The 27,974-nt window shown below is 37.8% G+C and overlaps 1 protein-coding gene and 1 long non-coding RNA gene across 6 annotated transcripts in view; one reads left to right on the top strand and one right to left on the bottom strand.

Moving 5' to 3' along the window:
- Positions 1–9,532, bottom strand: part of LEMD3 (LEM domain containing 3) — a 73,403-nt gene extending 63,871 nt beyond the window's left edge. For 3 of the 4 annotated variants that reach the window (XM_072973015.1, XM_072973016.1, XM_072973017.1), the window contains exon 1: positions 7,934–9,532. In XM_072973015.1, coding sequence (XP_072829116.1) covers positions 7,934–9,464 — 1,531 coding nt within the window. In that variant the 5' untranslated portion in view covers positions 9,465–9,532. The remainder of the gene's footprint in view (positions 1–7,933) is intronic. The other variant, XM_006205821.4, reaches the window with a different exon arrangement.
- A 511-nt stretch (positions 9,533–10,043) lies between these two features.
- Positions 10,044–27,974, top strand: part of LOC140700438 (uncharacterized) — a 48,410-nt gene continuing 30,479 nt past the window's right edge. For both annotated transcript variants that reach the window (XR_012078830.1, XR_012078831.1), the window contains exons 1-3: positions 10,044–10,118; positions 18,919–18,996; positions 22,859–23,012. This is a non-coding gene — a long non-coding RNA (uncharacterized lncRNA). The remainder of the gene's footprint in view (positions 10,119–18,918; positions 18,997–22,858; positions 23,013–27,974) is intronic.

Here is a 27,974-nt window from a genome sequence, read left to right as displayed (position 1 = left end):
TTTAAGTGAAAAGCTATCTATGGGCACAGAGCAATTAACTCTGCTACCCGGGCAAAACAAGAGGCATAATTTTAAACTCTATACCTCTAGAAATAAAGAAAAAAATTAAGACGTTGTAAAAGGAATACTGATGGTTTCCACACAATAGACCTGTTATCCTATTTTCAGACATTATTACTTCTGTTAATATAAATTTTTATAATCATTTTAAAAGCTAATTTTCTTAGAAACATATTTTCAAAGGAATGATGTAAAACACATAAAATTTAACTGTAAGATGTTAGACAAGTAAATATTAAAACCTAAACACTTTCTTCCTGGTCAACTCTTGTTTAAAAATTATTTCTGACAGTGCTGTTAATAAAGAATATTAATTAGATCACTTTTTTTTAAACAATCACTTGTGTGATTCAGGTTAAAACATGCATTATTAAAACAGCAAAATTCAAATACACTATTATTGGTTCACTTTAAAATCTGTTAAAAATAAATTCTGAGCATGAAAGTCAAAATCTAAAGTTATGAGACAGTAATTGTTACAACAATTTATACAATTAGTATTGGGCTGGGTTCCCAAATTAAGTAGTCACATTGTTTAGCATATAATAAATTAATACAGGATTAGAACAAAGATATACCACTAGTAATAACATTTTCATAAACAAGTTACTGCTACTTGTTATATATTGTACAGATTTCCAATAGTTTAAGGCAAACTTCATTTTTAAATTACTTATGAACTAGATTAAATACCTCTTTGCACTGAAGTCCCATCTATTTAAGTAAAATATTTTTCAGCTGGGTAAAACTATAGATTAATTAATCAGCAAGGAGAAGCTAGTTTTAAAACTTCTTAACTCTTCTGAGGAATCATAATTTTTTCAAACATCCTGGAAATTGTAGAATGCTTCATTCTCCAAAAAACAAATATAAGCATAGGGAAAATACATAGTTTATTTAAAAGGTGCAAAAAAAAGAAGAACAAATGTACTATACTTTAAGGATTTTTACATCTTGAAAATGAACGATGGAAAACGTAAGTTTTAAAGTGGTAATACAAATCAGAAGATCACTTTCCCCATAAGTTTTGAGGCTGTGCAAATCTTTTAGAAACAAGAAATAGTATCATATTCTTCATAGTTTTACATATTATAGATTATAATCTGTATTATAGTGTAACAGATTGCTCTCTTCACATATCAATGAACTAATATAAAACTTCAAGTAAAGATAAATAGTTTCACACGACTCCTAATTGTTGAGTGAGCACAAATTTATACTTTCTTGCCCTAATGTCTTTGGGTTTCACAGATTATCCTTGGCACTTCTAGGACTTCATGCATTAAGCTGCTTCACCCATCCATATCCTTCATAATTTTCTAGATAATAATAATAGTAGAGAACAGATACAGGGTCCCTATGAACTTACCACATACTAAAAGGCAACCTAGCAGAGTGGCTAAGAGCCACTGAGTCAAAATGCTGCCTCTGCACTCACTCGCTACAAACCCTGGGCGAGTTATATAATATTTCTGTGTCTCAGTTTCTTTATCTACAAAATGGGATAAATACCTGCTTCATGAAGATTACATAACAATTATAATGGTTTAGGCTCAGTGCCTGGCACAAAGTGCTATGTAATGGTGAGTTATTACTATTATTACTATATGTCATGTACTGAACCAAGCACTTTACATGCATTATTTAATTCTCACTTAACTCTATTTTACACATGAGGATACTGAGGTTTACAGTGGTTCAGCAACTTGCCATTAATAAAAAAGCAACAAGTGGAAGGGCCCAAATTCAAACCCAGGTCTGTCTCATTAATGATGTAAGCCCTTATATCTATGATATATGTTTCCTCAAACTAGACTCCACAGGAAAGTCACAAGTTTTCACTCTGATGATTTTTATTTTAAATTATTCTAGAGATAATTTTTAGATGAAATACATTTTCAAATAGATTTTAATTTCTTAAATCATCAAACTGGAGAGATATGCAAACCCCTGGTGTTCCCAGGAATATTCTTAAAAGATCTAGGATTTTTTTTTCCTTCCAGAGTAGTCAACTTTTAAAAACTTCAAGCCTCACATTCAGCTTTCATTCTTCAAGAACAAGGGCAACAACTCACTGCCCTCATTTTTTTCGCCCTCAGTCTTGAAGAATGAAAACTATTTTTCAAAATCCTTATGCCTATTTCACTACAGATACTAAGATTTGGACCTTTTGACTAATCTAATTACTTGAAAAAGTAAAAATATATTTTCTTTAAAATCTGTGGTACCCTTTGTAACACTTTGTCCTGCCTTTAAAAAGAAAACACACTAAAAGAAAAAATAAACATTAAAAAGGTTATATATTTCTTTAGTAAACATTAAACATTCACGTTAAGCAATAGTCTCTCATCTTTAATCCAATTATGTAACTACAATAGCCTACAGGATATTTCTACTTGAGTAAGTCAAAAAATAAGCTCTCCCAAAACTCATTTTCTCTATATCATCTTTCTCCAAAAATAGATCCTTTTTCAACATGTCTAATTCCTGTCAGTGGTACCACTATTCTCTCAGTCATCCAGGCTCATGACCCTATGGTCAAGAGAGAAATGGGACTCATGCGCAGAACTGAGTGAAAACCCTGTGCCCTTACTAGTGTACTCAATTCCTCCTACAGAAACATCACCTCAAGGAGCTGTAATCTATCTGGCACAGTGGACATACACAGTTATAATGCACTGAAATAAATGCTGTGAAGGATGCATAAGATCTTATTTGAGTAGAGAATAAAGGGGCAAACTCTAGGGTAAAGAGGATAGGGAGTCAAAGAAGATAGCCAGAGGTGACACTTCTAAGAATGAATAGCAGTTAACAGAGAGGAAACAACCTTCCCAAAGAACAAAATAATATGTATAAAGGCACAAAATTCCATGACATATTCAGTGAAAACCAAGGTTCCAGAAAGTTCCAGTTTTCCAGAAAGTAAACTGTGATAAAAGGAACTGGGAGGAAATGGAGCTAAAAAAAGCAGGTACACTCAAATCATGAACAGTTTAGCCAAGGAGTTTAGATTTTAACCAATAAGTAAGAAAAAGCCATTGAGTAATTTTAAGCATGGATGAATTATTGCATTTTTATTTTAGAAATATTGTTCTGCCACTGAAAAATGGACTTAAAGAGCTACAGTCCAGAAGCAAGGACAACTGTTAGAAGGCCACTGAAACAGATCAGGCAAGAGACTAACCTAGAGCAGCAGGGATGGAGAGAAATGGATCAATTCAAAAGATAGGTAGTAGGCAGAACTATAGGACTAGGTAACCAGTTAGACTGAGGTTTGCAGTTTGGTAGGAAGATGGAGAAAAGGAAGGAATCTAGGCAAATTCCAGGTTTTTAGCTTGAGCTCTGGGTTGATGGAAATACCGTTAACTAAAACAGGGAACAGAGTAGAAGAAACAAGGTAAAAGGATGGAAAGCTGGTAAGTAAAGACGGTGTTGGTACTTTTGGTACATGCAGAAGAAACCATCTAATAAATGGTTAAGTGTAGCACCCAGGAGAGAAAAATCAAGGTGAAAATATAAAATTGGGAGGTATTAGCTGGGAGAGTGGATGAAACTGCCTAAGGAAACTGGTGATCCAGAGACCACCAATATTTAAAGCACAGGCAGACAAGTAAAAGAAAATTAGGAGAGAGATGTGATATAGAAGTTTGGAAAGGAGAGAGTTTCATGAAGAAGGGAGTTGTCAACAGATTGAATGTATCAAAGAAGTGAGAAGAACTTGGATTTGGCAACTGAGTAAGTGGTGACAAACAGAGAGGTTGCAGAGAATCAGATGGTAAAGAAAGCTAAACTAGAAAAGGGTTGAATGAATGGCAGGGGAGGGAAGAGATATTAATCTTGGCTGAGAAGAGAGTAAGAGCCAGAGGGGAAAACAAAGGGTTAAAGAACAACATTTTCAGGATGGCAGAGATTTTATTTTAGCATAGGATTAGAAAGGGACCAGAGAAGAGTGAGATTTTAAAATTATGCCTTTGTACTTAAACTTAGTATAAAGAAAGTTACTCAAGATACAATATTGAGTGAAAAAATCAAGCTGTAGAATATGTATAGTATGATGTCACTTAAAATAAAATTTAGACTCCCTTCTTTGGCTTTCAAAGTCTTTAGGCCCTTTATGACCTGGCACTTGCCTGCTTTTGACTTCATCGAATGACATTCTCCCCCTCATTCACCATGCCCAGCTACACTGGCTGTTCTATTCTGATGCTTCAACATGTTAAGCTTTTTCTTACCACAGAGGTTTTACATTTGCTGTTACTTCTGTCTATGATGCTCTTCTCTCTGTCATTGGCTAGTTTCTTTAAATCATTCAGACCTCATTTCAAACATCATTTCTTTAGAGAGACCTGCCCACCTGTATGTAGTATTACATACCCCTCTACTTCAGCCCTTCAAAGTTACTATCATTACCCTTATGTTAGCAACTATCACTATCTGAAATTCTTATTTGTTTACTTTTCCATTGTCCCACCTAGAATGAAAGCTCCATGAGAAGAAGGATTTCATCTGCCTTGTTCACTACATAACTCTACTACTTAAAATAGTGCCTGGCATATAGTAAACACTCTACTGTTGAATGAAAATGTATATATGCACACACACACATATAAATGCATATATTTACATGAAAAGCATTAAGAAAGTTCTGATTTATTATCTGAACTTATTTATACCAGGGGTAAGTGTGAGACTAGGAGGAGAGGTATATAATATCTACTCATTTTTTGCTTCATAGATCTGTATTCAAGTTTTCTACAAAAATCATGTTTGTAACTGAAAAAACACCTTTTAAATAATGATCATATGAGCCTAAGACAGTCAATCTATTCTGCTTCTCTATCTTCTACTTGGTGGGTTGTCATGACCGAATCTAACTGCAGGCTGATCCTTCAGTTGTTTTGGTAGGGCAGTTCAAAGTTAGAATCTTAAACCTTAGAGCTGAAAAGAACTTAAAAGATCATCTAAGCCAAACCCCTAGTTTTATAGATGAGAAAGTGAAGACATAATTTAATAAAGGTAATTTAATTAAAAAAACTAGGGAATCAATGAAAAGTTTTCAAAGATCAAATGATTAGGAACTATTTAAAAGGCTTATCTATTATATGCTATATGCAATTTAAATAACTAATAAAAGCTTACTAAGGCTTACTCTAACACATAACCTACAATCTTCCAGTGAAATTGTTACTCAAAGTAAAACTGTTTCTTTAAGCACACTATTTGACCAGTGAATCCTGTGGTTAAGCACTGGCTAAACATCATAATATGACAAAGAATACATAAACATAGGTAGTGAAATTATTCACCATTAGGTGTGCAGACTAACTGAACTAACAAGCACTTCTTTCCACCAGGATATACAGCAGGTCAAGCATTTAGTACATTTAAGGATTCATTATACTTTGACTCAGATTTCTATATCAATGTCTACAATGTGTATTTAAATAATTCAATAAAAATTAAATGTTGAAGAGGTAGGAAATACACTACTAAATATCATTTACAGAAACGACTCTGTTTACATATATACGGTAGTTCACCAGGAAAATGACAAATTTAATCTAAACTTTTGAATAATACCACTTCACGTTTAACAAGCTATCTCATTTGATCCTCACAACAACCCCATAGACAGCAGAAGTTATTACTCCCATTTAATACATAAGAATGAGGCTGAGAGGTTAAGGAACTTGACTAAGGCATTTGGACAAGTCCTAGGACCCATATCCTCTACCTCTTGGCCACTATTTTTTCCATCACCCAGGCTACCTCATATTTATCATTTATTAAAATGCAGATCACCTTATAATTTCCTTCCTTCCACATGGGGGGGTACCAAAGCTCTAGCAATCCAATCCTTTTCTATTGCATTTGAAATTTTAGTACTTAAGAGAATATTAGTCATTCATCTTAATAGTGACAAGAAAGATGTGACAGGTCATCTTAGTTGAGAATTATGCATATCAGTAATTCTGTATGTAATTCTACCAAGTAACTAATAATTTTCTTAATCCTAATAGAAGTATCCTTTTAGAAAATTCTCTACAAACAATATCCAAAGTAGAATGGGCTTTTTCACTGAAAAAAATCTGAAACCAAATTTTAGTCCTGTTACTCAATAGCTGTTCAACTGTGGATACATTTCTTAACTTTCTTGAGTCTCACTGTCTTTGTCTATAAAGTGACGATAACACCACTGGCCTCTGTGAGTTGTTGGGCAGATTCAGTGAGATTATATTTGTAAAGCATTTAGTTCTTAGAAAAGGGCCAGTTCACAGAACAGCCAAATTCTGTTAAAGAAACAAACATGCAGACAGGTACTGCTCATAGGTAATATCATTTACCCGAACTTTTACTAATTTAACTTCTTATGTGACCTTATTTCTTTTCTCTCTCAAATATCTGAGGCAGGACACAATATATCACTCTTGCAACCAGGGTACCGATTAAACTGAGTGCTGGATTTCAGTCCTCTTCTAATCCCTTTAGTTAAGGAATGTTATAATCAATTATTTGACTATCTTAGAATTGGCTATAACCAAACCAAAGCTTAGACTACTTTCGCTCCTATGCTTTAAGTCTGCTATCTTTCACTAGTCTGAAATACAACTATTAACAGTAAGTCAATTTTACAAATCATGATACACTGAATTTATGTTAGGTGAAAAGGGTAGGAAGTTTCAAGGGGTGAGGGAAAGGACCTAACATTGAGAAATTATGTATTCAGCAGGCCATCATGCACTAAATTTACTTTCTCTCTTTTAACCTTCCCAGGCATCATTGTAATCAAGATTTGCATCGTTTCACAGATTATGCAACGGAAGCTCAAACTCTGGCTCATTCCCCCTTGCTCAAGGGACACTAACCTACAGAAGGCTCTTGCTCAACTCAAGGCCTTTCCTCCTCTAATCTCTGCCCCGAATGCTCTCCTGACTCCTACACGGGTTTCTCCTTCTTCAAGTCTCACCTCAAATAGTACCTACTCTCATCATCTCTAAAACAGAGTACACCAATTACTCCAAGCTTATTTCCTTCACAGAACATAGAGTGATCAGTATTCACCTTCTTCCTATGTTGAAGGACAGGGATACTTTGACTTATCACTACTGTATACTGAGTGCTCAGCACATAAATTGATGCTGGCTTAATGAATGAATGAACACACCTGCCTACAGCCATTTAGCAAGTTAAAAGGTAGGGCCTGGAAACCAATTCAGATTAATCTGACTGCAAACTACTGTACTGCACTACCATAACTTTTTTCACTAGTGGGAGGGGAGGTGCTTTGGGCTTAGAAATCAATCCTTTTTAAACTTTAAAGAAATTATGGAACTACCTAAACATATATTTAATACTACAAAATAACTAACCAGAGTTTCAAGAGATATTACATCGCCTTTTAGAACCACAACTCAATTTGGGAAAACAAAAACCAAACAAACAAACAAAAAAAAACCACTGTATGTACGATGCTCCTGAACAATCAAAACACCCCCAAACTATCGAGTAATTGTATTGGCACCGGCACCTATGGTTATTTAAGGCCAAAAGAAAATTCAAGTTAAACACATAAATGCATTTTACTTAACAGGCTTACTTGTAATAATACTCTGTCTTTTTGTAAGATGTTTTCAATTCCCACATATATCATACAGAAAAACCTTAAAAGTAGTCATGGGATTTTCATTCTGACCATGGTAATCGTGTTCTTTCTTAAAGAAAGATGACAAAAATGCACTCAGTCTGTTGCATTTCACTATTAAACCATGCTCTTGCTGACAGAAATCACCTCAGGTAAAATGCCCAGTGCTGGTCAGAGCCCACCACTAACAACATGCCCTTTGTTGCCTTGCCCAAAGGGTTTAATACTTACTGCCGAGTCCTCCATCCTCGGATACTCCTGTCCCTCTCATTCCTAGGTAAGTCAGTCCCAATATGAGGAAAAATAGGCAGGCAGCAGTTAAGAGAAACATCGACAAGTAGTGGGCACTGAAACCCCCTGTAGGGGACACCTCCTCCCGTTTAAATTGCTGGAGAAGTTCCTCCTCAGGCTCGGAAAGCTTCGGTTTGCTGTAGGTGTTTTTCAGGTAGGTATGATTGGAGCCCGTATGATTGGAGTGATTGATCCTGAGTGAACTGGAGGCGGCCACCGCAGCACTGGGAGGGAGGCTGTTGGAAAAAATCCTGGGGGAGTCCACGCTGAAGGCCCCACCGCCGATATGATTATTGGTTTTAAGAAGGGAGCCTGTGGACGAATCCAAGGTTGAGTCCATGTCGGCGAGCGGCGGCGGCGGCGGCAGGAGAGGGGCCAGTTTCTTAGCGTTAACACGGTATCTAGGAATGGGGCCGGAGTCCAGTTGATCACACCCTCCTCCCTGCTCCGCCGCCGCCGCCGACTCCTCGAGGTTTCGGCTCCTGTCTAGACTCCCGGCGGCCGCCGCCCTGTCATTCATCGCGATTCCTCCCCCTCCCTGAACTGAGGTCTCCAGCCGGCCGCTGGCCGATTTCGCAGGCAGCGGGGAGAGAGGCTTACTATGGCCCCGCCTGGGCCGATGCCGGGAAAGGGAGTCGTCCTTCAATACCTGTCTGCTGGAGGCCACGTCGTCGTCCTCCTCTTCCTCCGAGTCCGAATAGTTTTCCCGGCAGCTGTAGGGGAGAAGTCGACTGCCATTCACGGTCCGGCCGGACCACAGCGGCTCCTCGGCCTCCGGGTCCCTGTCCTCGCCGTCCTCCCCCTCCTGCTCTTCGTCCTCCGCCGCCCCTTCTCTCCCCGACGGGCTCTGCAGCTCCGGAGCCGCCGGCCTCCTGGCCCCCCACCACGAGTGGGGCTTCCTCCGCTCTGCCGAGTGGCTGTTAGTCACCTCGCTGGCGGCCAGGGGCGCCGACGGCGGTTTGAGCCCGCGGTACTGGAGCGGAGCCCGGTCTTTTCTCCCGCCGCCGCCGCCGGCCTGGTCCCGGGGACTGGCCTCCACGTCCGACTCGTCCGAGCTGAAGCCCAGCAGCACTTTGCTGCCAGCCGTGGGGGCGGCCGAGGAGCCCCCGGGCCCTCCCAAGGGGCTCTCCGGGCCCGAAGCCGAGATCCGGCCCAGGCCCCCAGGAGTCCGTAAGTAGGAGAGGTCGCCAGAGACCGGCCGGACCCCCATCCCCACGGCCGCCGCCGCCGGTCCCGAGGCGACGACCGTGGCGGCTGCCGTGTTATTGTCATTACTGTTCCGCGTCTTGGTGCCGCGGCCCCCGGACCGGTGCTGCTGCTGCTCTTCCTCTCGAAGCTTCTTCAGCTTCTTGAGGTAGACCGGGCGGGTGCTCTCCGTCACTGGGCCAGGAGACAGGCCGTAACGGCGGAGCTGAGAGAAAAGCTCCTCATCCGAGAGCTGCTGAGGCGCCGAAGCCGCTGCCGCCGCCATTTTCTCTCCAGGGTGTTTTACAAGCTCCGCGCTACCGGAAGTGACGCGCCGCCCTAGACCCTGAACTAGACCGGGCTGCGTCGCCCTCCCAGCGCCGCCGGCGGCTTGGCCAATGGGAAGCGCGGGAGGAGCTCACCTGAGCGGGAAAGGGCCACCTGAGCGGCGCGCGGCTCCCGCGGCGGAGAGTTTTTCTGCGCTCTCACCTCGGGGTGCCAGCGCTTTCTTCCCCTCTCTTTCTGTCGTCTTCTCCCGCTGTTCTCCGCCCTACCCTACCCAGCGCCTTTCCCGGGAGCTGCCTCTTGTCAGACCACACCTTGACCTCTTCTTCCCAGGTTCCTGCCACCGGGCAGTAATAATTGAAGGGAAATCTGCCTCGAAGTTCATTGCTTTAGTTTTCTTTGCATCCAGATTCCCGCTACCTAAAGCCTAAAGACTTAGGAAAAGCTTGCCGGCCAGACGGTTGGCAGCTTCCCTGTCTGACTCCTGGTTCTCTTTTCACTTTGTCTTTCCGCTTGACTTACCCGCCTCCCCCACCCCCGCCGCCGCCCCCACCCCCGCCGCCGCCCCCACCCCCGCCGCCGCCCCCAAAAGAAGTGTTTCTCACTGCTCGTTTTGAGAAGCCTCTCCTCTTCGATTCCAAGGAAAAGATACAGAGTAAGCCAGCCCCAATACAATTTTCTTCCAGAGTAATGGCTATTCATTTCCTAGTTGGTTGTGAGGTATTATAAATTTTTCCCATTTTAAAATCAGGTAACCTCGATAGGTCGTCATTTTTGGAATTGAAAGAGCCTGTCACTTGCTTCATTTTATGACTGAAGAAAAGAGAACATGCTATCCCACTTATTTCCTTGCTAGCACCTTTCCAACCTATAGTTATTTGTTGTTAATTATTATTTTTATGAGTTTGTTTTCAAAATTGTTTTTGTTTATTTATTTATTTATTGTCTTATCCCTTTGAATTGTAAGCTTTATGAGCAGAGGAACTTTGCTTCACACCTGTAGTGCCTGACACTAGAAGTTCAATAAACATTTGTTGAACTAATTAATAAATCGCAAAGCTGGCATAGTGTGAGATGAGTATTTTGACATGGGAGTAGTGGCAGATGAGGAGGAGAAACCTTCACATACAGTCAAAAACACAGAAACAGTTAAAACCTGGATATCCAACCCTCTCATTTACAGAATAGGAAATGAATCCCAGAGAGATGAAATTTGCCCAACTTGGTAAAGATCGCTTCCCTTTTCCTCCAACCCTGGCAGAAATGACGCTTCATGAGTACTTAAACCCTAGCAGCTACACAGCAGCACCTGGCACACTATGATAATTTTTGTGGAATGAATTATTTTAACATATTACAGTATACACATCTGAACAGAAAAGTGTGTTAATTAAAAGCATAGATACTGGCTTTTCAACATCCTGACTCCAACAGCAGAATAATACACAGTAACCTGAATTTTTGGCTTTTCTGAACAAAAGCTTATATCGTCTCAAAAACACTCTTACGTGGAGGCACACTTCCTCATTGTTTATCAGGAGACTTTAAAATCTACAAATGTCTCTGAATTCTATGACTATTAAGTACTTACAAGAGAGGGTGGCATAGTAAAATTTAGCCACTATGATGATAATGACTCAAAATTTATTACCATAATTGCCTGGGTGGGGAATCAAATGATTACAAGCATACTAGACCTGTGTCTCAGTATAGCAGAGTAGTTAAGCTGTGAGTTTGAAGTTAAGCAAAATTGGATATGGACCCAGCCTGTCACTTACTTTCAACATTTGTTCCACACGCTGCTGGCTCTTCAGGTAAGAATCATAGACATATGTTGGTTCAGCCTCTGATTTGCAGAAACCTTTAAATATCCTATAAGGATTGTCAGACCATTTATATTTTCTGCCTTTGACTTTGAGCTTTAATCTTTCTGAGCCTTAGTTTCTGTGTAAACAAATGAAAGATGATAAACCTTCCTCAGAAGGCTATTTTAAGGATTAAATAAGAGTATGTCTGCATAATTCTTCATACCACACCCAACACACAGTGTGCACTGAATAAATGTTAGCCAATAATGTACAAGCATTGTGTGTGTGTTTGGGAACATGGCCCCGAGAGAGAATTCCATGTAACAGCAGTTAAAGAAAATGCCACTGCACAGACAGAAATAGAAATGGTAAACCTTTGCCCAAGGCATTAATAATCACATTTAATAGTTAATAAAGATGAAGGGCTTTGGCAACCATAGTCCTTGGTCATTTCAGCCTTTGTGAGCAGAAAGTTTTGGATTGAACTAGGAAGCAAAGTTCTGGAGTCTCCAAGTTACATGACTTAGGGGGAAATCTTAGGTTCTTAGAACCTCAATTTATTCTTTTCTAAAATGTTGATAATGTTCCTCCTTGGGCACAAAATTAATATTCAATAGTGTCTGTTAAGAAGGATGAATGAATACTGTAAGTGAAAATCCTGTTCAACTATGTTGATTACATGTTAGGTGTTATAGCCAGTTATCCATAACAATGAAAACAACACTTAGTATAAACTTTATACTTTGCGAAGAGCTTTTAAGAAAACTTCCCTCCTTGAAGATACTGAGGGCATGATTTATTGCATGAAACTATGTGGAGCTATAATTGCCCTTTATTAGAGTGTTTGAGCAGATATGATACTTTCTCAGGAGAACCTTCACTGTCTCAGCACTGTCACTAAGTACTCACTTCCAGCATTCTCCTCATTTACCAATGGACCTTACTCCTGCTTCCAGATTGCCTAACTTGTAAAGCACGAGGCTCTAAATTAGCAAACTGTACCACATTCTCTACAGGGAATGCAATCTCAAACTCACTCCTGCTCTACAGCTTCCAAAATTTTAACTAAGGGAAGCATTTAGGAAGGATTACAGAAGGATAGGATCTCTTCCTCTAGATATTTTTAATTTATCTCTGCCTTAAGCTTGCCAGTCAGAAAAAAAGTGTAGCTTGGGGCACATTACTAACACCATACTCCCTCTGGTTCCTAGTAAAATACCTTTTGCCATATTGCCCTTTAGTCATGACATCAGCTTATATGAAAGGACCTTCTAAAGAATGATATGACTCTGAGCATTATGTTCAAATAAAGATATTAGTAAGGGTTGTTTCCTTAGAGAATGTCCTTTCTGGTCTCAGTATTAGAAATGGTGCACTTTTTTGGACAACTCATTTGTTTTGGTTTCAGATTGGTTTCACTTTGTTTTGTTTTATTTATTTATTTATTCTTCTTTTTTTATTGAAGTGAAATTCACATAACATAAAAATAACCTTTCAGAAGAGTACAATTAGTGGCATTTCGTACATTTTCAAAGTTCTACAACCACCACCTCTACCTGGTACCAAAACATTTTCAACACTGTCAAGGGAGACTCCATACCCATGACGCCGGCATTCCCTGTTTCTTCCCCTCTCCAGCCCCTGGACCTAATCTGCTTTCTGTCTCTATGGATTTAACTATTCTGGATATTTCATACAAATGGAAGCATATAATAATGTGACCTTTTGTGTTTGGCTCCTTTCACTTAGCATTTTGAGGTTCTTCAGGATGTGGCAGGTATCAGTACTTCATTTCTTTTTATGGCTGAATAATATTTCATATTTTGGATATACCATGTTTTGTTTGTCTTTTCATCCACTGATGGAAATTTTGGTTGTTTCCACCTTTTGGTTATTGTGAATAATGTCACTGTGAACATTGGTGTACAAGTATCTGTTTGAATACCTGTTTTCAATTATCTTAGGTATGTACCTAGGAATTTCAGATCATATGGTAGTTGTATGTTTAAGTGTTTGAGGAATCACAAAACTACTAATTGGTTTTTAACCTTATGGATGGATGCTTTTGGTTTGCAGGCTTGCCACATTTCCCTCTTTGAGGCAACAGCTAGGAAGTTCAGACTCAAATTTGTGGCACAATTATAGCAAGTGTTTAGGGCTATAGCATATATTTTATAAATTAATGCCATTGCTAACTCCATCTAAATTTCATAACTTTATATGTGCCTTATTTTTAAAATTATTTTAATTTTATTTTCTCTTCCTAAGATAATATGCATCTTCTTAGCTGACATTTAGTTATTTGGAGGATATCGTATAATTCCTCTGATAATCCGTAGGGTAGGTTGTATTAGTTTTCATCTTTTACAAATAAAGAAACCAAGGTTAGAAAGTTAACTTGATTCAAGTCTCAAGAGCCAGACAGAAAACTGAAACCCATGACCTCAGAGTCCAAATTTCATGTTCTTTTCACTACAGCATACCACCTCTTGAATACCTTTCTTAAAACATACAGTAATATGTATAAAAATAAACTTAGTTCCCTCTTTTCTCACCCATCCCAAAGAGGGAGGAGTCTGTAATGAGTTGAGGAAGAGGACAAAGCTTTTATAGTTAGCCTATTTCTTAGTTTTATTGCTACCTGCAGCAACTGGAAAGAAAATTCAAAAATATAAAACCGATTATATCACTTAACTTTTTAGCAGATCAAAAAAGTAACACAATACCCTAATGATGTTATTGCTTAACGTCTTTTAAAGTACCTAACTAAGGATGTCTTCACTAACCTGATCTACACAGTTTCTGATGTTAATTTTTCTTTTTAATTGCTCAACTTTTATTCAGCCCTAACACTGCTTCTAAAGAAGAAGCCAGAATAAACAGGCTGAAAATACAGCATGGTATTGAGAAATGTTGGACAAAATTCTTATCCTATGTCATTGTGAGAATTAACCAAGAAATTTTCATAGCAAGAGCATCTGTTTTATTTTTTAGTATATAACTCGAACAGCTGAAGAATGGTCATACAACTCACGTAAACAGCATACGTATGCTTGATAATTATGTTCTACTCTGTTCAAGAAGATGAATTGCTAAATCATATTCTTGAGAGTCATGGAGAGTATTTCACATTAATGTATGATGGACAAAGTTCTCAAAGTTAGGAGATTTGAGTTCTGTTTCCAGTTCTGCAGTTAATTAATTGTAGTACTATTTTACATTTTTATATTGCCTCATAACTTATAAAGCCTTTTCATTATCTCATTTGATCTTTACCTCAATCCTAACAGGCAAGCATTATTTTCCTGGCACTATGGTTGAGAAAACGAAGCTCAAGAAAATTTGATCAGTTGTCCTTTATGAGAGCTTACTAGCTGAGATCCAAAATCATTCCTATATTGTTTCATCTTAAATTCACTGTTCTTCCCAGACCATCATGATGCCTAACATGAGTAGATTGTACTTCAGAGAATGAGTCATTCAAGCTTTTTTCTTTTAGTTTCATTTGTAAAGTGAGGAAGTAAGAAAATGTGACCATTAAGATCTCTTATAAATCTAAAAGTACTTTCTGAAAGTACTTTCCTATAGTACTTCCTGTTGTACATTTTTATTAGAGTTATTTATGTACTTGCCTTATTTCTCCCTCTCTATTCTTTGAGATAAAGATCTGTGTCTGATTGAAATTTGCATCCCTCCAAGCTCCTGGCTTAGTAAGTGATACCACATGTCACAAAATAGTATTAGAAAGACTTTAAGGTGACACAAAAAAGAAGTACATTAGGGATAAGACTCCCATAGGATTGTCTAGAAATAGGAGAAAAATGTGAGTCTACAAATTAAGCATGAAGCTAAGGACTGTACCTGTAAACAGGCTCATAGCCCAGGCTGTTGTAGAGATTTGATTTCCTTAAGCAGCAAAAGGCATTTTAATACCAATGTTTTCTGTCCCCCGTTATATAAGCAATGGTGTAAAGAAATCTGAACACTTTAATTTATGATTACCCATTCTTTTCAACACAGCCTTTTCTTAAAGTGTTGTTTTATTTGTTATAAGAGAACTTCATAGGCAGCAGGCATAGAGAATCATCATGGTGGTTTTATAATGCTTTCAAATTTTGCTTTATGTATCCTTTGATGTTTCTTATCTGTTCTTCCCAGCAGCTTAAGCATGGACAGAGGGGATAGCAGGGGGAGAGAACCACTTTTAGTTTTTGTTAATGGGGTGGAAAGCTTCATCTCCCATCATTCATGACCGAAACTTGCTCCTGACCTCTGCTTGCCTCTAAATTAGAACCTTTCTGCCCATCCACACAAGAGGAACAATTCTGAATGGTGTGTGTTCTTTAATTGTTCATTTGGCCCCTGAAGAACAGGTCACCCCTGTTGCTGTTACCACGATAAGCAACAATGTTCATTGGGTTCCCCTCCCTACTCCAGACAAAGCTGGGGCAATCAGGCTCACCTCATTTGTTCCTCTTTTCTCAGCGATCACTGTCCTTCATTGCCTGACGTCCAACATCTTGAAACTGTTGTTTCAGTTTATTTTCAGTTGTTTCAGGCTAGAGGATAAATCTAATCCCTGTTATTCCATTTTGACGAGAAGAAGAAATCCCAGTACATGGGGGTTTAATATACTAATCTCTCTACATTTTTTACATGTTTGAAATTCTCCAAAATAAAAGGCTTTAAAAAAAAAAAGTGAAGACCTGATGCCTGGTAGTGCAGAAGGTCTTTGAAGGAAAACAGTTTTGTGTAATGGAAATTTTATTCTGTTGTATTATCCATAAAGATGTAAAGATTATCTCCTTTGAATGCCCCCCCACCCCGGAATTTTTCATTAAAGTCTACAAAATGAATTTTTTTGTTTTAACATACAAAAAGTTAGACTACTATTATGAACATCTGTGCCCATATTACCCCCTCAGATATCCACCATTTTGTTGTTTGAATATGGTATTTATAATTCTCATGTATCTTCTCTTTCTTTGCTCTCTCTCTCTGTTTCTCTGTCTCTGTCTCTCTAGCTGTATGTATATATACATATATAATATACATACCACAATATATAAAAAACACTTTAAAGTTATTTTAAAATTTTATATATATTATATGTATAAAATGCATATATATATATTCTTCTGCAACTTTTTAAATTTTTTTAAAAAAACTTTATTGACATATAGTTGATTCACAATGTTGTGTTAGTTTCTGATGTACAGCATGATTCAATTATACATACATGTATATGTATATATATACATATATATTATTTTTCAGATTCTTTTCCATTATAGATTGTTACAAGATATTGAATATGGTTCCCTGTGCTATGCAGTAGATCTTTGTTGTTTATCTGTTTTGTGTATAATAGTTTGTATCTGCTAATCCCAAACTCCTAATTTATCCTTCCCCCCGTCCTACTTTGGTAACGATAACTTTGTTTTCTATGTCTATGAGCCTGTTCCTGTTTTGTAAATTAGTTCACTTGTGTCATTTTTTTAAAGATTCTACATATAAGTGGTATCATATGATATTTGTCTTTGTCTTTGACTGACTTCATTGAGTGTGGTAATCTCTAGGTCAACCCATTTTGCTGCAAATGGCATTATTTCATTTCACGTCTATACATATATATATATATATAAAATGGAATATTACTCTTCTTTATCCAGTCATCTGTTAATAGACATTTAGGTTGCTTCCATGTCTTGGTGATTATAAATAGTGCTGCTATAAACATTGGAGTGCATGTGTCTTTTTGAATTAGAGTTTTCTCCAGATACATGCCCAGGAGTGGGGTTGCTAGATCATATGGTAAGTCTATTTTTAGTTTTTTAAGGAATCTCCATACTGTTTTCCATAGTGGCTGCACCAAATTACATTACCACCAACAGTGTAGGAGGGTTCCTTTTTCTCCACACCCTTTCCAGCATTTATTGTTTGTAGACTTTTTATTGATGGCTATTCTGACCGGTGTGAAGTGATACCTCATTGTGGTTTTGATTTACATTTGTCTAATAATTAGCAATACTAAGCATTTATCATGTGCCTATTGGCCATGTGTATGTCTTCATTAGAGAAATGCTTATGTTTTCTGCCCTTTTTTGATTGAGTTGTTTGGGTTTTTTTTTAATATTAAACTATATGAACTGTTTGTATATTTTGGAAATTAATCCCCTGTCAGTCACATCATTTGCAAGCATTTTCTCCCATTCCGTCGCTGTATTTTCATTTTGTTTATAGTTTCCCTTGCTATGCAAAAGCTTTTAAGTTTAGTTAGGTCCCATGTGTTTATTTTTGCTTTTATATCCATTATTCTTGGAGATGGGTACAAAAAATAGTGCTGCAGTTTATGTCAAAGAATGTTCCACCTATGTTTTTCTCTAGGAGTTTTTTAGTATCCAGTCTTATATTTAGGTCTTTAATCCATTTTGAGTTTATTTTTGTATATGGTGTTAGAGAAAGTTCTGATTTCATCCCTTTACACATAACTGTCCAGTTTCCCAGCACCACTTATTGAAGAGGCTGTCTTTTCTCCATTGTATGTTCTTGCCTCTTTTGTCATAGGTTAATTGACCATAAGTGAGTAGGTTTATTTCTTGAATTTCTATCCTGTTCCGTTGATCTATGTGTCTGTTTTTGTGATGGCACCATACTGTTTTGATTAGTGTAGCTTTATAGTATAGGCTGAAGTCAGGGATCATGATTCCCCCAGCTCCACTCCTCTTTCTCAAATTGTTTTGGCTATTTGAGGTCTTTTGTGTTTCCTTAAAAATTTAACAATTTTTTGTTCCAGTTCTGTGAAAAATTCCATTGGTAATTTGATAGGGATTGCATTGAATCTGTATGTTGCTTTGGGTAGTATGTCCATTTTGCCAGTATTGATTCTTACAATCCAAGAATACAGTATTTCTTTTCATCTCTTTGTGTCATCTTCAGTTCCTTTCATCAGCATCTTATAGTTTTCAGAGTACAGATCCTTTAGCCTCCTTAGGTAGGTAAGCTGTGGGTTTGTCATATATGACCTTTATTATGTTGAGATATATTCCCTCTATGCCCTCTTTCTGGAGAGTTTTTATCATAAATGGATGTTGAATTTTGTCAAAAGCTTTTTCTGCATCTATTGAGATGATCATATGGTTTTTATCCTTCAATTTGTTAATGTGATGTATCACACTGATTGATTTGCAGATACTGAAAAATCCTTGCATGCCTGGGATAAATCCCTCTTGATCATGATGTATGATCCTTTTAAAGTATTGTTGGATTTGGTTTCCAAGTATTTTGTTGAGGATTTTTTGCATCCTGTGTGTTCATCAGTGATATTGACCTGTAATTTTCTTTTCTTGTGTTATATTGTCTAGTTTTGGTATCAGGGTGATGGTGGCCTCATAGAATGAGTTCAGAAGTGTTCCTTCCTCTGCAATTTTTTAGAATAGTTTCAGAAGGATAGGTGTTACCTCTTCTTTAAATGTTTGGTAGAATTAACCTGTGAAGACATCTGGTCCTGGACTTTTGTTTGTTAGGAATTTTTAAATTAGTGATTCAATTTCAGTGATGGTAATTATTCTGTTCATATTTTTTTATTTCTACCTGGTTCAGTCTTGGGAGATTGTACCTTTCTAAGAATTTGTTCATTTCTTCTAGGTTGTCCATTTTATTGGGAGATGATGTCAGATTGGTGGTGGAGAAGGAATGCAGATCTGTAAGCCCTCTTAGGCAATGGTAAGGACTTTGGATTTCCCTGAGTGAAATGAGAAGCCATTGTAGGGTTTAGAGGAACAGGGCAATGTGATCTGATTTACTTTTAAGACCGATTGTGTTGAGAATAGACTTTAGGAGGGAAGAAGGAAAGCAAAGAGACAAATTCAGAAGCTATTGCAAAAATACAAGTGAAAAAGATTACATTTTGGAATAGAGTAGGAGTGGGAAGAATTAAGAAGTACTGAGATGTAGCAGCCTGGGGGGATCCAATACGTTTCAAGGGGTGAGGGGAGTTAAGAGATTCATTTGTATATGTTATGTTTGGGACTTCCAAGTAAAGGAGTCTGATAAACCATTGTATACAGGATTCTGGGCTAAAGTTATAAATGTGAAGCATATAGAGGAAACTTAAAGCCATGGAAATTAGCAAGATAGAAAAGAGAAAAGAGAACTGAGCCCTGAAGTACTCCAACATTTAGGGAAAGAGACAATAACAAGAAACCTTCAGAGGAGGCTGAAAATAAGCAGTGGTGCGTGAGAAAGAGAAAAACCAAGCGAGGGATATCTTGGAAGGTGCTAAGCCAAATTTCTGAAGATTCTCCTCATATACTCTCCCTGTGGATGATGGACTCTTCCCATGAAGGCCTAAGGTTGATTATTCCCCAAAAGTTAAGGAACTCAAATGTATGCCTGTAAATTAAAAAATAATAAATGTTTGCAAAGTTTCATACAGTAGTGGGGTTATGAATAATATACTATTTTAATCATTTAAAATGTTTAATCATGTTTCCAATAAAAATAAGCTTCATAAAAAGAATCTGAAGTAATGTCCCAACTCATCTTTCTCTTCTAGGTTCATATTAACTTAGGTTCCTTCTTAGCATTTTGACATTTTTGTATAAAAGTCCAAATGGTACATTTTTTTCTAAAGGAGAAAAGAAGTAACTGATGGCTAATGTCTGCATGATTTAAACTTAATATGAAAAGATTAACTATTTTTATTTAAACAAGATGTATTATTGTTATTAAACACAGGTTTTGTGTGGGATCTGAGCTACAAAACTTATGTTCACTAAGTAGAAAATTCTTTCTGATTTAGCTCAAGTGGTTCCTTAATTACTTACCCAACCTTGTTGGTTTCAGTTTGGTGTTTTAGAACTCCTTTAACAGCTTTTAGCTCTTACAGGCACTGCACCTCTACTTCTATTTGAAATGCAATGTGAGTATCTTAATCATTATAAAAGCCACCAGACATGTACCTTGATGAAGACAAATGTGCAAATAAGATTTATGTTATTCTTGAGTTTGGGCCAGCGTGACAGATCTTCAAAAATTCAAAAGCTGAGAGGAGCCTTAGAAAGTATGTAGGCAAATCCTATTTTTTTTAGGTTTAGAAAATAAAACCTAGCAGATTATATTATTTGTCCAAGGTGCCTCGACTAGTTAGTGAGACAATGAAGATTAGAACCCAGACATCCTAACTTCAGACCATCTCTCTATACTGTGGAGCTATATTTTAAGGGAAAAAAAAACAGGATAAGAGAAGAATCTCATCTGAATGTAACTTGATTAAGGGTCTCAGGCCATTTTTCTTATTTTATATCAGTACTCCTTAGGCACCTCCATGATCTCTCTGAACAACCCTATTGGATAGCGGATACAAGTTATCATCATTCCCATTTTATATAAGTGATAAAATCAAGGCATAGAGTTTCATTCACCTTTCCAAGATCACAAAGCTAGTAAATGGGATAGTACCTAGGTCTTCTGACTTCTATGTAATCTTCCCTTCTGTAATTAGTCATATCAGGAGAAATATTTAAATAATCCAGCAAAATAATTTCAGCCAAAAAAACCCTACTTTTGTGTTGTATACCACTGGGAAGACAAACGGGACAAACTGAAGATGGAAAATATAATGGCTTAAAAAATAGTAACAACTAACAGTGTTGCCATAGTAGCAAAACTGAGCAATTAGAAGCATTGATGCAAATGTCTTCGAACAAAAAGAATCAAATTCTATGAAAGAAGTAATTTTTGGTCGGTCCTTACATTGTTTCAAAATACCAACTGCACATATGCAAAGATGAGAAGATTTGAATTAACACCAATTTCTAGGTGAAGACATGGGAATTTTTGTTCGTGAAAAATGGAGTGTGATCCAGTGTTATGACACAGCTGCCAAAAAAGCTAATGTAACCCTAAGTCACAGTGATGGAGGGATGTATGGACTTAATTTCACTGATTATACTAAAGTTGGATCACCATGTTTACATCCTGGTGCCACATTTTAAGAAGGACACTAAAAACCTAAATTTCATATAAAAAGATGACCAGAATGGAAGTCTGGAAGCCATCTGAGCCATTGAGGAACTTTTCAGGAACTAGGGTGTTAATTTGAAAATAAAGAGAATTAAAGGTCCCTTAAATTTATTCATTCACCCAACAAAAATTTATTGAGTGCTTACTATATATCAAAATAGGTAGGGCCTTTTAGCTGATTGCAAAGACTTTGGCCAGTACCTGAGTGAGTTGGGAGCCATGTGGAGGGTTTTAGGTAGAGGAATGACTGTATTTTAGGAGTTTTAGGAATAGGTTGTTGGCGGTGGGGCCAGGGTAGAAGCATGGAGACAAATCAGGTGACTGAAATAATCAGGCAAGAGCTGATGATGTTTGGACCACGGTGATGGCAATGAAGGAAAAAAAGAAGTGGTGGGATTTAGATATGTTTTGAATTTGGGTTATGTTTAATATAGATGAAATTTTTTAAGGTTACACTTAATCTCTGGGTCTCCAGGAGTTAGCACTAGGACCCATGGATGATGTTGGGAGGGGAAATGGGACCAAGAAGAGGGAATTTGCTAATAGGTAGACCTTTCAATGGCAGAGAGAAGATGTAGGGTGGTGGGCAGAGCTGGAACATCCCTCTCTCCCTCCAGTGTCATAGCATTTTGACTCAGTGTCACAGAGGGAGAAAAAGTTCATAACTATCAGAAATATTATAGAATTTCAAAAAGTTCACAAAATTAGCAAATAAATTACAACGCATAAAACTGCTATTATGTTTATTCTACAATAGTATGAAAGCACATTTTTTTTTTTACAAAGTATGAAAGGAGGACAGAGAAAGACTATGGCCCACCACTTTCTTAAGGAGCCACTTGGAATTACTATGAGCAAGCTATCCACGTGACCACCACCACTTTGCATGTCCATTCACCCTATGATCATTTTTGGCACTCTACAACTATGAAACATAAGAAGTAACTAATAAAAACATGAACAGCAAAGCTAAATATAGACAAATATTTCTACCTTGAAATGGTCTGATGTAAAGTAATTGAAATTGTACTCAGAGAACATGAACACGATACTTATGCCATTTGGGGAATAATTGGAATGTGGGCTGAAAGCAAGTCTAACATTTAAAAAAAAAAAGCAAAGGAGGACACTTACGAGTAAAAGTATCACAAAAATGGCCTGATTTTTGACACCTTATGAGTATTCTTAGTAATTGATAGAAAGAATTTGGTATTATAAGCAAGAGCTTGTGATTCAATGGTAATTTTAAGTTAAGCCTTTATCACTGTTGTTATACATTTATATATAATCAGAGCTATGCTGTTGATGTAAGAGATAGTTTATTGATTCTGTATGTGTCTTCTATGTGCCAGGCAATGTGTAAGGGAGGTAATCCTGAGCAAGACAAAGTAACTCTCCCCTGTCCTTAAGTAATTTATAGTCAAGCTCAATGTTCTTGAAAAATCACCTGGAGAATTCGTTTAAAATGCAAATGGCCATTTCCTTCCAGTCCTGCCCCTGCAGAAATGCTAATTCGATAGATCTAGAGCGAATCTCAAGAATCTATTTCCATTTTAAACAGGCTTCCCAGAAGATTCTAATGCAGGTGGTCAGGAGACATCACTTGGAGAAATCCTGGAGTGTGACATAGCCATGAGGAGAAACGATGTCTCTATCAGCCTCTCAGAGACAGCAGCTGGTGACTAAAATCAGTATGACTACCTACAAACAAGCAGGTATCCTTTGGTGAGAAAGACTATTCTTAGTGAGTAGGAAATCTTGGATGATTCTTAGGAGGGGATAACTTCCAATTCCCAGGCTACAGTTCAAATGGTTGGCCTTGAGGGGAGCATTTACCCATCAAGAGCATACCAACCCAGTCATTTTGCCAAGTCTCCCAACCACACCTTCCACCTTGACCTGCCACATCCACCACCTCCAGAGGGATATGCAGTTAACCTGCCCCATCTCTTCCCTAGCTGATTTAACTAAGAGTGAATACCTAACTCAAAGTCAACCAATCTACTGGCAGGTCAGAGAGCAATTTTTTTTTTCCCCTTGGATAATCTGAACTCAGAGACATAGAGTTGTAGTCACTTGATTGTAGGTTAAGCTGAAAGGTCATGAGAAGTTAATAGGAGATAGTTAAACAGGAGCCCAGCAAGAATACAGACCAGAATATATGTATAGAAAATAACAGTGAAGCCACAGGAGAGACACAAATACGAAGAACACTTGAGCCCTAAGAGGTTCAGAGAATAACCGCAGTTCCTGACTTTCCATTTTCCAGCTTTGGTTCCCTTGGACGCAGCTCTAATTCCTGTCCTTAGTGCCTCGAGGTTTTGTTTTTTGGTTTTTCTTTTTTTGTGCTCTTTCAATAAAACTCATTTTTTGAGTCAGCTGGAGTGGGTTCTGTCCACTGCAATCAAATTGTCCCTAAGATAAGCAGAGACTAGACACTTCAGGGAAAAAAGCTACCCAGTCATTCAGACATAGTGTTTTGGTTATAGATTTGAATTGGCAAGCAACAGAAACAAACTTTGAAGGATAATTAAACCATTGGGAGCCTATTGGCTGCGCTTAGAATTGAGATTAGAGAACCAGATCCAGAAATACACAATAACCAAGGTAACACAAATTGATCTGGAAGCAGAGAATGCGGCCACTGTCACTGCAGCGTGCAGTTGGCACACTATCTCTGTGCTGAATGACCTGTAACTACTTGTTTTTATTCATACCCCGTTAAGATTAAAAAACTGAAGAGAGTATAGAGTTGACCAAACCTAGGACACATACTTATGCTGGTTTGAAGAGTGCAAGGAAAGGAAGGATTTGCCCTTTGTTTCCAGAGTGGGAAGCAGGCACATGGGTTTTCTCCTCTGAAAACCATACACTACAGAAGAGATGTGATTCCCTAAGAGGAAATTGAGGCCTGTTGTGAGTGGAATGGATACCAGAGATACTTTGAAACAGAGATAAGTAGCAAGAGCCCATGTGCTTACCCTCTGACAGAAAAAATTACAGAGAGATGATTTACTATTCAGCATCAAAAATGAAGTTCTGATGATGAGAGAAATGGACTCCTGTCACTCTAACTGTCCAAGCAAGAGTTGGATAACCATTAGTCAGTAACATCGAGGGGATTCTAAATTAGATGACAAATGGGCTCAATGACTTGTCTGACTACTTACAGTTCTTAAAGATATATGAAGAAAAATGCATTTAAAGTTATAAATCTATTTCACATCTTGGGGGTAATGAGTACCATACATCTACTAAATGCTTTATGGAAGTAGCTTTGCCTTTTATTCGCCTTGATACTATTCTTTTAAACTTTAAGCTGCCCTGTCCCTACATCTCTCTAATTGTCATTGCTGAGGTAGCTTCACCTTGAGCTAAAGGTATAATCTTGTCCTGCACTTTGGGATCAAACTTGTTTCTAGGTGTAGGGAACAGGTGGAGTCCTGGATACAGGTTCACAAACTCAACACATGGGCTGTGTTGTAGCATAGCCTGTCCTGAAGTTCCTTGATAACTAGGGCACTACCGTTATTTTCTTAAGGTGGAGACTGTGTCTGGCATACCTGTCTCTCCAAAAATTTAATTTCTTGTCCCTCAATTGCCTATTTATGTATCCCATCTGCTGATTACTGGTTGCTTAAGCCTTTGTTGAATGTCTTTCCTAACTGTGTGTATCAGGCAGAGTTCAGTGCTGGAAAGAGATACCACCTGACGTATTTTAAGCAGAAAGAGATTTAACACAGAGAAATAGATCATTAAAAAATAAAAATCACTGGAAGGGCTGGAAGATTGGGTTATAAGCTGAGATCCAGGAATGACTCCTTAAACATCATAAACCTGCTCTCCCAGGGGAGTTACTCCTCTGCCATAAGCGAGAAGGTAGAGAATCAGGAGTTTGCCACCTGAACTATTCAAGCTAAAAACAAAATAAAACCAACCAAACAAACACTGTAGCTAAAGTCCAGAAGTTGGGACGCTGATTCTATTGTCCCTGCAACTGCCTCTTGATAACCATGAAACTGGAGACTGGACTGTGCCAAAACCCCCACAGTTCCACAAACGTGTTTGTCATCAGTAAACAGCCAAAAGTGGCAGTAAGAGGACCTCCACTGTAGCTCCACATTGTCACATGTGTGTAAATGCATCTGATTGATGGAATCTAGCCAAATGTCGATCTCTGATGCCAAGGAAGTCTGGGGAATTTCGTATTTAGCTTTCCACCTACTTCAGTACAGAAAGTCACACTAGAAGGAAATGGGAATAAACGCTAAGTGACGCATCCAAAGTATTATGCCCACATTGTGCTGGAGATCCTAGCCAGTATATTAAAACAAGAAAAATGAATAAAGGGCACACAGTCAGAAAGAAAGGAGTAAAACTATTCTTATTCACAGATGTCATGCTTTTGTACCAGGAAAACCAAGAACCTACAAAAAAACTACTCAACGTATTAAGTATATATATCAAGATCCAAAGTACATGATCAATATTTTAAAAATTCAATTGTATTCCCCAATACAAGCAATGAACAACTGGAAATTTTACATTTTAAAATAATAAATAATAAAAATAATAAATTTATAGCAGCACTAGAAAACATGACATACTCAAATACGAACCTTATAAGATGTGTGTAAGATCTGTACACTGAAAACTATAAAATATTGCTGAGCAAATTGAGAAAAAGACCTAATTAAATAGAGAGTTATAGCATGTTCACAAATTGGAAGACTTAAGACGTACATCCTTGTCAAATTGACCTTTAAATTCAATGCAAGCTCAACCAAAATCTCAGCAGGTTTTTAAAATAGACATTAATAAATTGATTCTAAGATTTACACAGAAATTCAAAGGACCTAGCATAGCTAAAACAATGTTGGGGGAAAAAAAACCTCACAAAGATGGATGTCTTACAATACTTGACTTCAAGATTCTTTAGGGTTCCTGGACCCAATTTCAACTTGTGACATGTGTGTACACTCTTGATGGATGGGAGGAATTTCCCACACAATACCAAGCAATTCTCTGCCACTAGCAAGGTGTCCAGGAATTCAACTCAATTCTGACACTGTTTACCTGGAGATAGCATCAGATTCCACAGGTTGTAAAGGGCTCAATCACGGAAGACTAACACCTCCCCCCACCAACTCTTGCACTTCAGACACCAGTTGCAAGCCCAGATAGTCACTTGTGCTTCTGACCAACTGGCTATAGACTGGGGGTTCCAATGACCCTCACCTATGACTTCAGACACCAGTCACAAGTCCAGGTTGTTACTTGGACTTGTGACCAACTGGCTCTAGATCAGAGGTTTCCATGACCCCCCTCCCTGCATTCAATTAATTTACTAGAATGTCTCACAGAACTCAGAGAGACATTTTACTTACTAGATTACTGGTTTATTGCGCATCACTTTCCTAGCACCTCCACATGTTCACGAACCAAGAAGCCCTCCAAACCCTGTCCTTTTAGGGTTTTATGGAGCTTTCATTACACAGGCATGATTATTTAAGTCATTGGCGATTGATTCAACCTCCAGCCCCTCTTCCCTCCCCTGAGGTTGGACTGAAAGTTCTCTAATCACATCATTGTTTCCTCTGGGGCAGCCCCCATCTTTAGGTAATCTAGGGATATTCCAAAGATCAGCTCATCAACATAACAGAAGACACCTTTGTTGCTCTCAACACTTAAGAAATTCCAAGGGTTTTAGGAGCTCTGTGCCAGAAATATATATATCTCTTATTATAAATATACAATATCTCAAAGATACATTGTAAAGTCACATTAATCAATACAGCATGGTATCCATATAAGAATAGAGATATAAATCAATGGAACAAAATAGTGGTTCCAGAAATAGACCCACACATACTGTCAATTGATTCTCCAGAAAGGTGTCAAGGTAATTCAGTGGGGGAAAGGATACTCTTTTCAACAAATGATCTCAGCGCAACTAGATATCCATGCTGGGAAATGAATTTCAATCCTTCCTCATCCTATATGCAAAAATGAACCCAGATGGATTACAAATACAAACATCAAAACTAAAATGTAATCCTTCTAAAGAAAACGTAGGAAAATATCTTCCTTACTTTTACACGCACAAAGATTTCCTATGCAGGATACTGCCTAGTATTTAAGACTCAAAGGGCTCTGAAGTCAGATGGACTCTAGTTCTGCCGCTGATAATATTTAAGCCTTTAGTCTACTTGTTTTATTACTCTAAATCCAAGTTTCCTCTTCACTAAGGCTTTTTGTAAGGACTAAGTGAAATATTATATATGAAGTATTTAGTACACTGCCCATTGTATGCTATATACCCACAAAATGATAGCTGTTAGTATAGACAAAGGTGGCTGTCATATTCATGGACTTTTGTAAGATTTGCCTAGATTCTAGCGTAATTTGGCAATTTGCAAGCATCCCAGGTGAATAATAGAAAGGTAGCAAATTGAAGCTGAGGCTTGCATTTTCTTAAGCTGGAATTCCCAAAGTTCTGGTCATTTTTTTAAAAAGTGATAAATTGGATAGTTTTTATTTTATTTTTTGTTGAAGCATCATTGATTTACAATGTTGTATTAGTTTCTGGTGTACAGCAAAGTGCATCAGTTTTACATTTATATATTCTTCTTCATTGTAGGTTATTACCAGCTACTGAATATAGTTCCTACTATGCT

The sequence above is a fragment of the Vicugna pacos genome, chromosome 12 (genome assembly GCF_048564905.1).
Source record: "Vicugna pacos chromosome 12, VicPac4, whole genome shotgun sequence".
Lineage (NCBI taxonomy): Eukaryota > Metazoa > Chordata > Mammalia > Artiodactyla > Camelidae > Vicugna > Vicugna pacos.
The sequence above is the reverse complement of the archived record's forward strand: the minus strand, read 5'-3'. Positions and strand labels throughout refer to the sequence as shown.